The sequence below is a fragment of the Anneissia japonica genome, unplaced genomic scaffold (genome assembly GCF_011630105.1).
Source record: "Anneissia japonica isolate Jap-2015-1 unplaced genomic scaffold, ASM1163010v1 scaffold287829_len2072220_cov186, whole genome shotgun sequence".
NCBI classification, from domain to species: Eukaryota; Metazoa; Echinodermata; class Crinoidea; order Comatulida; family Comatulidae; genus Anneissia; species Anneissia japonica.
The window spans coordinates 1,015,659-1,026,670 of NW_022716075.1; the positions used below are offsets into that span (position 1 = coordinate 1,015,659).

At 33.9% G+C, this 11,012-nt stretch overlaps 1 protein-coding gene and 1 long non-coding RNA gene across 8 annotated transcripts in view; both read right to left on the reverse strand.

Moving 5' to 3' along the window:
• Positions 1-330: 330 nt before the first annotated feature.
• LOC117109633 lies at positions 331-7,953 on the reverse strand. 7 transcript variants are annotated; one of them, XR_004445563.1, is made up of 9 exons: positions 7,913-7,953; positions 4,204-7,551; positions 4,085-4,124; positions 3,551-3,781; positions 3,174-3,275; positions 2,970-3,018; positions 2,293-2,433; positions 1,843-1,951; positions 331-1,326 (listed from the first exon to the last, which is right to left on the reverse strand). It is a non-coding gene; the product is annotated as an uncharacterized LOC117109633 (long non-coding RNA). The 7 variants fall into 7 exon arrangements; XR_004445564.1 differs by having other exon boundaries at positions 3,551-5,669; positions 6,967-7,551; XR_004445562.1 differs by having other exon boundaries at positions 4,085-7,551.
• Positions 7,954-9,337: 1,384 nt separating this feature from the next.
• Positions 9,338-11,012, reverse strand: part of LOC117109601 — a 13,831-nt gene continuing 12,156 nt past the window's right edge. The window contains exon 3 of the mRNA XM_033251981.1: positions 9,338-10,609. Coding sequence (XP_033107872.1) covers positions 10,392-10,609 — 218 coding nt within the window. The 3' untranslated portion in view covers positions 9,338-10,391. The remainder of the gene's footprint in view (positions 10,610-11,012) is intronic.

Genomic DNA, 11,012 nt, shown 5'->3' on the forward strand with positions numbered 1-11,012 from the left:
ATTTAGTGACATCTTTTCCTGTTAATAATATAGTTTTCATAATTTCCTAGATATAATATATTTGTACTTGTATAAATTATCATTATAATTAATTAATAATTAATTATTTTTAATTATATTGTAGGCCTATGTAGTGTATAAAACCCCTCCAATTAAAGATCATCTCCAAGCGTCCAACTTCTGCATATCGAGAATCAGTATATACTTATACATTTTAAAATTCCTGTCACACTAATCGTCTCACACTCTTCACGACAATCCCTCATTATACAAGTGTATTTATATATATGCTTATGACTAAATAAATACAATTAAAGCGTAATTCCTGCCTTATTAATAATCTTTATTTGCATCAACATCAACATTACCACAATTTAATATATATCAAATGATAATAAAGTTACATTTATTACAAGAAATTATTTTATCACTTGTCATTGCAGTTGTTAACTATTTGTCTCATTATTTTATATTGTAGCTTTTATTGTTCAATATTATTTGTAAAACGTCCGTAATGTGAAGCAATGCCTGATCATGGAGGAAATACAATGGCCTGATACACAATGATACAATATTAGTTATGAATTGATAATGAAGTAATGGAGCTTAAATGTATAGCCCATTCCTCTCTCATTTAGGAAGGAAAAACTATATTTTAAACCTAGCTAATACTGTACTTAGTCTACACCTTAAGCAAAAGACCTATCTACTAAGCTAACCTGACTTAATTACAACCTATAGGCTAACCTGAGTAAGATATGAGAGAGGGTGGATTAGTTAGGGTTAAATGAAATGATGAAAGCGTAATGTACAAAACAAACACCACCAACATGTACAATGACAAAAAATGCAAAATGAGAAAGCAGCAATATTGTATTGATGAATATTGTAATGTTAAATTAAATTGTAGGCGTATTTTTTAAAAATTATTATTAATAATATTATTATATCGCCCATTTTTTATATTTAGTTACCAACTGCAATGACAAGTAGGCCTAAACATATATATCTTAGTCCCAAGTTTACCAATACCAGGTAAATGATTAATTCAAGTACAATTCAGACCAACTGTCCGATTTTATAGAAACCTATTGTCCGAGGAGGATGTTCCTTGCAAACATACTCGACAGCTCTAAATTAAATCGACCAAATTGGCTCAATACATCTCATATTATCCTGAACCAGACAAATTCGCTTGCTGGGTGCTGGTACCACGGTTCCAAACGAAAATATAGTAAAACATTCAACGTTATTTTGAAAAGAAGGATTCATAGTGAACATGATTGGTGTTCATGAGGATGTTTGGCATATCCTTGACGCTTGTGCCTAAAGAAATGAAATAAAGAAATACAACTTAGATGTAGTCCGATCTAATAACCCAATTAGTTGGTACTATACAGATAAGAATTGAAAATTAACAACAATTATCATTACATATATTTTCTTCTTCCAACCAGTTTGCTCATCCACAAGAGCATTGATGTGGAGGATTCAGGGGAAGCCCAGCCGGCCCGGACTCCGATCCTCACCCCAACATTTTTCAAAATTAAATAAATGGAGATGAAAAATATTATATATATTTAATTTTTTTTAAAAGTCCGTGAGTGCCATTTTCGGCCAACCATAATCATAAATTTTCTTACCTCCGCCCCAACCAAGATGGGGCCGAGGATTATTATAGAACCTCCATCTGTGAAAGCCCCTTCCTGCCCACCCCACTTTATTTCAAATCACTGGATACGTCACTGCATTGTTCATTACACAATGAGGTGCATCCCCATCATTTGGAAAAGAATGCATAAACAAAGGCGCAATTAAAAAAAAAGCAACATTGAAACTCACCTTATTATCATCAATGTCCACAGCTATTTCATTTAACTCGATCGCACACAGCAGTTTCAGTCAGGTTTGAGTCGACAGTTCACAAGTATTAGGCTTTGCATATCAACCACTTATGTAAGCAATTAAGAAATTGAACTTGTATGAATACAGTGACATTAGCAAAATGGGTGCTGATCCCGCCTCTGGACAGACAACAAATCCTAATAAAGTTTGAAATCATTTAGATTAACATAATGGCGCCTGGACCCCCAGAATAGTAGGCAAGATCAATAGGTTGGTCTTGAATCGCCCTCTTGTTGCAGTAGAAATATCCTGGACTCGCCCATGTAAATATTTTACAAAATTCCAGTTACCGACACAATTTCAACCACACACAGTAGTCGCGTCAAGTACGCTAACCAATAGTCCATCCATAAGTTAATTTCAGAAACCCCAGGAATTCAAACTTACCTTTCCAAGTACAGGTCTACGGTACCATTTCATCATAACCAACGTTGTCATTAGGCCTATATAACATGATCTTCGTTATAGTTATCACCTCATATTATCATGATATTCACCATCAGAAGAAGCACATTGACGTGATTTAGTCTGAAATGAAAAAACCTTAATGTTATAAAATGTATGTACATACAGTATTAGCCCTATATTCATTTCACAACCCCACCAAGCCGTTTTGAAAAAACAAGCCTAACTTTCAGGCATTCAAACATCATCTCAAAATTTGTTCAGGTACACTATTTCATCATCGTTAATCGTCACTAAAGTCATCGATCGCTGTCTATATAGTCATTGCCGTCATCTGTCATTTTATTTTGTTGTACAAAGTACAACCCACTGAGGTTCACAGTTTACAGTTTACAGTCATAGTTTGTGCCATGATAAGATCATAAGCAAAATAAAGCTTCAACAGTCTAATACCAAGTAATCAAGCAATAATCATCTTCCTTATATTAGCATCATCTATATCGCCATTCGTAACAGCAAAAACATCCTCGTTATCAATATCATCATCATCGTCATTATTCGTTGAATGTTCAATAAGAACGAGTCCGCATTACATCGCTATCATCATTGTCATCGTTTTTTTCATTTAAATTTTACACCACCAGCCAATCAGTACGTACGTAGCATATTTCTGGAAGCATTATTATCAAAATCAACATGCTTTTTATTCTGAAATGAAATAAAGTTAAATGTTATAAAAAAAATATGTGTTAAAGGGGCATCCCAAGCAGTAGAAAAACATAAGGAATATACCTATTTATTCCGCACACTAATTGCTTAGGTGGCAATTTATTAAAGTAAAGGTAACTTGTCATCGTCCTTACTTTTATGTTGATAGTTTTTAATCAGAGGAAGCACGAGTCTACATAGCAAAGTGTTGCGATCTATGCGGAAATTCACACACATCTTCAAAATATTTTTTTTTTCTGAAATGAAAAAATAATTTCATGCGTTTATGCACAGCCTAATAGCTCTAGGTTCATTTCACATCATTTCACAACCCCACAAAGCTGGTTTGAAAGCTCAAACATGATCTTAAAACTTACCTTAGCAAGTTTTGATACATTATTTCATTATTGTTAATCGCCACTAAGTCATTGCTGTCATAGTCATCACCATCATGGTCATAGTCATCACCATCATGGTCATTTTATTATTTTGTAATAGCAAAGTCTCTTAATTAGCTTCAATCACAACTCACTAAAACTTACTGCAGGAACCTCCCAAACTTTGAACTATGATGCGAACATTAGCAAAGTAAAGAGTCTAATACCAATTAATCACCATTGTCGTTATCGTATTAACATCTCTATTTCCTTTATTTCAAGTCGATACACTATCCATTGGCAGAAGCACCACCACCACCAGCCAATCCGTATGTACGTAGCCTATTTCCGCAAGCATCATTGTCAAAATCACCAGGCTTTTTAATCTGAAAGTAAAGAGCCTCCAATTAATCAAGTAAGTGATCATCATTGCCGTTATCGTATTAACATCTATCGCCATCTTTATCAGCAACAACATACTCTTTACCGTAATCGTCGTTAAGGCTATTCATTAAATGTTCAATTCATGTCGATATGAACGAGTCTGCATAGCATATATCGTAGTACAGTATTCATCATCATCACCACTCATCATTATCATCATCGTCACTGTCCATTTCCTCCATTTCAAGTCGATATATTATCCATTGGCAAAGGCACCACCACCACCATCACGACCAGTAGCCTACCTCCGCAAGCATCATTACCGAAATCACCAGGCTTTTTATTCTGAAATGAAATAAAGTTAAAGTTATAAAATATGTATTAAAGGGGCATCCCAAGGAGTAGCCAAACATAAGGAATATACCTATTTATTCTGCGCACATGCATCGGTAGCAATTCATAAAGTACAAGATATTTCATCCTCATTATCCGCATCATCGTTATCATCGTCCTCACTTTTATGTCCATAGTTTTCCATCATAAGAAAAAGCACGAGTCTACTTAGCAAGTTGTTGTGTTCTATGCGGAAATTCACACGCATCATCAAAGTCTTTTTTTTTCTGAAACATAAAGTATAGATTTATGCATAGCCTAATAGCATTAGGTTCTTTTCACATCATTTTTCAAACCCACCAAGATGGTAGGAATCACCCAAACTTTACAGTCCATATTTTGGGTCATGATAGGAACATTAGCAAAGTGAAGAGTCAAAAACCAATTAATCATTTGTCATGTTATTGTCATCGTCGTTATTTGTTCAATGTTCAATACATGTCAATATAAATGAGTCTGCATAGCATATATCGCTATCATAATCATCATCACAATCATCATTATCATTGTCATTTTTTTCATTTCAAGTTGATACATTATCCATCGGCAGAAGAACCACCACCAACAGCCAATCAGTATGTACATAGCATATTTCGCAAGCATCGTTATCAAAATCACGAGGCTTCTTATTCTGAAATGAATGAAATTAAATGTTATGAAACATGTGTCGAAAGGGCATCTTAAGGAGTAGACAAACATAAGGAATATACTTACTTATTCGGCACACATGCATAGATGGCAATTAATTAAAGTACAAGATAACTAGAAAAAAAAAACATTTCATGAGAATGATAAATAAAACAAAATTGGTAATACAGAAACTATAATAATGATTAAAAATATTAGTAGAAAATTTCACAAACCCCAAACATTCAAACTTACCTTTGCAAATACAGGTCTACCATTTCAACCATCTTTATCATCAGTATCATCAACATCATCCTCACAGCTGCCATCGTACTCACTTTATGTCGATATTAATGTTGTTCACCAGAAGAAACACGAGTTTACATAGCAAATTGATGTGGTTTATTTGGAAGCATTATCAAAAACTGATTTTTCTGAAATGAAAGCACAAATGTATAGATGTATGCATAGCGTATTATAGACCCAGAGGTTCATTTCACTCACTTTACCTCAACCAAGTCACTTTAGACACTTTCACACGTTCAGACATCATCTTAAAAAACTTACCATTGTAAGTTTAGGTACACCATTTCGTTATCGTTCATCATCGGTATTTTCTGCCTATTACAGCAGGTCTTTGTATGAGTTGTCAACTCTGTCGTCATAGTCACAAATCATGTAATTAATCATTACTATAGTCATCGCTATCATCATCATCATCACCATCACCATCGTTACAGTCATTAATTTATTTTTTCATTTCAGGTCGATAATTATCCGTCGGCAGAAGTATCACCACCAGCCAGTATGTATGTTCAGTATGTTAAAATATTTCCGCAAGCATCAATATCAAGATCACCAGATTTTTTTCTGAAATGAAATAAACTTTAATGTTATAAAATAATTATTGAAAGAATATATTTATTTATTCCGCACACATGCATAGGCGACAAATACCTTGATACACATGGTATTTGTCGCCTTAATACTGTCTGTGGACAAGTTAATATTTCTGAAAGGAAAAACATACTATTAGATATAAACATTGCATTCATGCATCTGTAAAAATATTAATGCATTATTGTTAAGCTACACAGAGGAGTCATGTATTTTTAATTTTTTATTTACATAAACTAAAGTTCAACAATGGTAAATGTATTTCATTTACTATCGTTTTACAAGACAAAGAAAGTCAAACACGTATGTTTTGATGCACAAATTTATTGAAACAAATTCATAGGGATACAATGTTTGGTATAGAGGGCTGACCATTAAAGTGATTAGAAAGAGACACAGATACAAAGAAAAAGAGTCAACACAAGCTTGTTTGTACAGCTGTACACATTTATTGCAACAATTTCACAGGGATACAACTGAAGACTTGCTGAGGCAACACCAGCTACCATTATCAAATACAATCCACTATCGGCACAAATAAAGTCCAACGATTGGTGGGCACAACAATCGTTTTTTGCACGGCTTGCGTTCCTTACCTATCATCGTTTTATCTCATCGCCAGCAGCACAGCACTTGTGTGCTCAGGTTTTTCATACTAAAATAAAATAATAAAAAATACCATGATTTAAATTAAGTGGTTTACAAGATGGGTAATGGGTTAATACGATATTAGTATGATTGTTTTGACTACACAAACAATCCTATATTGATTAGTTCTCTTACTTGGTTTGATGCTTGGGTGCTCGAGGCGATGTCTTGCTGTGTTAGTAACTTACCTGCGGTTCCGTCAAATTTGCATATAATCAACATAATTGAACAACAACAACAACTGTTTGCTTAAGTGTTAGTTGAATTTGCATATACATACATATTCATAAATATTCGAATTGATGCTGCTTATCTGATAAATAATGATATGTCCAAATGTTGCTGGATATGATCTAATGTTCTTGTCAGATTATCCATGGTTCATCTTTTGCAATTCTGTATCATACGATAACCATTAACCTAGTTTTCAATATAAAATCTCTAAAAGTGTCTATACGGTATTAGGATATCTGTTAATTATTAGCTTCGTTGCTCTCAAAAGGCAAAGCCTAATGTCTAACCCTGTGTGTTAGTATGGAAGAAACATCACATTTTAACCAAAAAGGTACTATATAGGTATCTATATAATAGCTTATTGGTTTCAGCACATGTTAGTTCTTACTATGATTGATGCTTGGATGCTCGAAGCCGCGATGGCGTTCATCAAATCAGCACGTCAAGGAGGATAAAATGGTGCAAACGTAGAAAGACTCCAGTTGGCAAGTATAAAATTTAAACTGTTTTTTTATATTTATTTATTGAAATTTGACTAATGGCGTCTACGAAATTTACGTGATTCCTAACGCAATAACAATAATAAAATAATAGTAATAAAAATTAATAAAAATAAAAGAAAGGCCTCATATAAAAAATACAAAAATAAACATTACAATAATATTAATAAAAAATATTATGAATAAAATAACAGTAATAAAAGAAACTTACGAAATAATAATATTCTATCGGTGTGCTGATTATGTGCATATTAAGAGAATAAGGTAGATGTTGTATTCGGATAAATGAAATGAAAATAAAATGCAATGAAATGAAACAAGATAGAGGATGATTAAATATAGATGCCAAAAGTCAAATAACTTGTGATCAAAAACTCCACAATAGGCCTATAACACTTATTTGCAGTGTTGGCGCCAGAAATTGCCTGACTGTGCCTATGGACGTCAGTTTAAAGGGCGTCCACTTGTAAGACCTGCAATACAAAACGAGCAACATTAGGTGACTAATTGCAGGAGTTAAAATTGATAACACTCATGGATGGATGGTAATATGGTAGTGAAGTAATGTATAAGTAATGTATAAGCACAGACCCTAACATAGGGTTTGTGCTATATGTCACGGTAGGCCAGCTAATAAATGCATAGTAGCGTGTCGCTATATTGACTTTTTACTTCAGCGTTCTTAAACTAGGCCTAAGAGATAGTAACAACTTCGCAATACAAAGCCGTGATTTTCGACCCGTCATGTGAGAGTGTAACTTCCAATGGTACATTTTATTATTTATTTATCATAATTAGAGTATTAGGCCTATTACATTTTACTCTGGTACTCACCTGCTGTGTCTCTCTCTATCCACACCCTCCTCCGCTGCTCACACTAGGAGAATAGACGAAACGGACGAAGAAACAACATCTTTTATACTGGTGTATTCAAAATAGGAAGTTTAACTCTGATTGGATGCTATTTTATGCACGGTTGGATTAAAACAATAACATCCAATCAAAATTAGGAATTTGTTTACGGATGATGTAACTGTCTAACTGTCTAAGTGATCCCGTTTTTATTGTATATGCGAATTTAATAATGTAAATGTTGAGTATTTTAGGCATGCATTTGTATTAATGTAGAAACGGATATTAATATATGATAATGAATATGATAGGCAACTGACGTAAACAATAATATAGATCCGTACGATATGGGCCTGCAACAACCACTCAGGGGAGGATCAGTGATTTTCGGGAATGGTGGCGCTACAACGTTTTCAGATAGTTTCAGAAATAAAGTAGGGGCGAATCGGGGTTCCATTTTTTTGGGGGGGAAAAAAGGCGATGAAAGTTTGTTGGAAATCACCTCTAGTTTATATGTACAAACATTTCTGCACGTCCGTTCAAAACTGGCGACTCTGCATGCTTTTAAAGTTTTGGTAACAAGAACAAGAACAGCAGTGAGGCCTGACCCAACAACGCACGTAACTTGAAAATTAATATCTGACAAATATACATAATATTTATATTCATATATTTAGGCATATGGCTTTGTAATATTGCTATGTTAAATATAATATTTATCGTTAAAGTTGTGTACTTACCCATTGTTATCTCCATCGGGTCCACACCCTCCTCAAATCAATTCACAACAGAAATAAACGAGCATGTAGTAAATACATTTTTTTTTTCACTGGATTTTGCTACCACCTGATATTACGACATAAAGGCCTACATTAATTTTTTTGTGTGTGTTGACATTAATGCATGGCACAGTGCATGTAAAATAAACTCTAATAAGTGCAAGTCCTTCAAAATACTCGTAAAAGAAACTTCATTCCTTATAATAAATAAGGTATGCTATTGACTAAGATCCTCTGTCTTGCACATCTTCTCACAAATATCTTGGCATAACTTTCTCTCATGGTCATCACACGTTTTCACTGTCTCCATTAAATCTCTTCAAATTCTCAGTTTCATTAAACGCGTCGTTGCTTATAATGAACCCAAAATCCTCCATTGCCTTTTCAATGCTCTATGTAGGCCCATACCCGTGTACGCAGCTTCAGTAAGGGTTCCCCATCAAATACAGCACTTTGCTGTTATTAATAAGCCTCTGCGCCGTGTCTTAAGGTTTAAAGGCCTGTTCATAGGCATACAACAGTTTCCTACACGATGCAATTGCATGTGGTAAATATGAATTTAGTATAATGGTTTCTTAATATTAAACAGATGAATCACAAATGATGTATAAAAAGTACAAGAGGCAAGTAGTAAAAATATTCCCAAATTGAGATTTATTTACATTGGACAATGGCATTCACAAAAATAATATTTTACCAAAATTGCATGGTGACGGCAAACAACCAAATACACAATTTGTATTCATAAACCCTTTATATACAATTTAAATAAAGCATCCCAAATTAACTTAAGATTTCATTGCAATACATTTTACATACTAACTGTAAATTAATCAATACATTTATTAAACAATAAATTAGGTAGCATGCAAATAAATATAGTGAAGCAATAAGACGAAGATACGCCACCAACGTCGATGATAATGAGTAAATTAAAATAGGCAAAACAAAACATGGTAAGCGTATTAAGACACTTTACATTCTTAATGGGGTAAAGAACACAATTCTGCATAAGACAATTTCCGTTTTCGACTGGTTCTTTTCGTTGACAACGATTTTTTTTTGTTGAGTATTACTTTCATTACTTTGTTGACAACGGAAATTAAATTTGCAATAAGTTATCCACCTCACCAAAACAAATATGTCTAATTTGTCAGTTTAGCGTTAACATAATTTATATAAAATTTCATGAAATAACCTTAACTACGCTAGCGTGTATAGCGGTAAACTATGCAGTCATTTTGTTTTGTTGAGTATTTACCATCTAACTATGGTATTTACCACTTTTACATTTGCCTGGTTGTCTTCGGTTACCACTGCGCAGGCAGTCGTGGTTTAAGGAAGAAAGATCCAGTCGAATACGGCCATTGGTACAGTTTGTAATATTTTTATGGCGATACAGAACTAGGGTGAAGCGTTCCTATGATACTGTATGCTGTTTAGGGTCACAAAGGCCTGGCCTAGGCAACAGCATTTTATATCTCTTCCTAAGTATGGTAATTCCTTATAACTTTTACGATTTTTTTCCCATAATTTGATAAACTCTCTTTCATTCTAGTCTATGTAAAATTCTGTGTAATAGGTCAGGCACAAACTTCATGATTGCAAAGGCAAAAATTAAAATATCTGAATGAAAAGAAATTGAGTTAAACTTTAAGAAACAGGATCTCCAAAAGATGGTATTATCGTCCACAGCAACCTAACGAATTTGGGAACGTAACTCCAACTGGAGGCATAACAGCAATTTCATCATTCCTTCGCTTGTACTCTTCGTACTTCCTAATCCGAAGTTGGTAAAACAGCATACCTATCCCAAACACTCCGACTAATCCACCAAAGAAGCCTGCCCATAAAGCTGCAACTGTCTCTGGTGTGAAGCTGCTTTCAGTTTTGCCTACATCTGCAATGCCAAAATAGGTACACATTTACAAGATCACAATTTACGCCTATTTCCACTACATCTGTTATTGCATAATGGAGTAGTTAGTGATATTACACAAGCTCAGCGTATTTCTAATGTTTAGAATAAGTTTATTAGGTTTCTTAGTCATATTTGTCCCAATTATAATGTCTCTCTTATGTCTCTTGAAAATCTTGAAAAATAAAATAAATATATATATATATATATACATATATATATATATAATATATATAATTATTATTCCGTGTTGGAAACTACCAGGTAGACCCACTTATACTCCTGGGTGGAGACAGGCAACCGTAGATAAAGGACACAAGCGATTTTCACAGCTAGAGTTGCGAACCCCCGACCTCGAGGTTGGAAGTCCAAGCCATATATATAC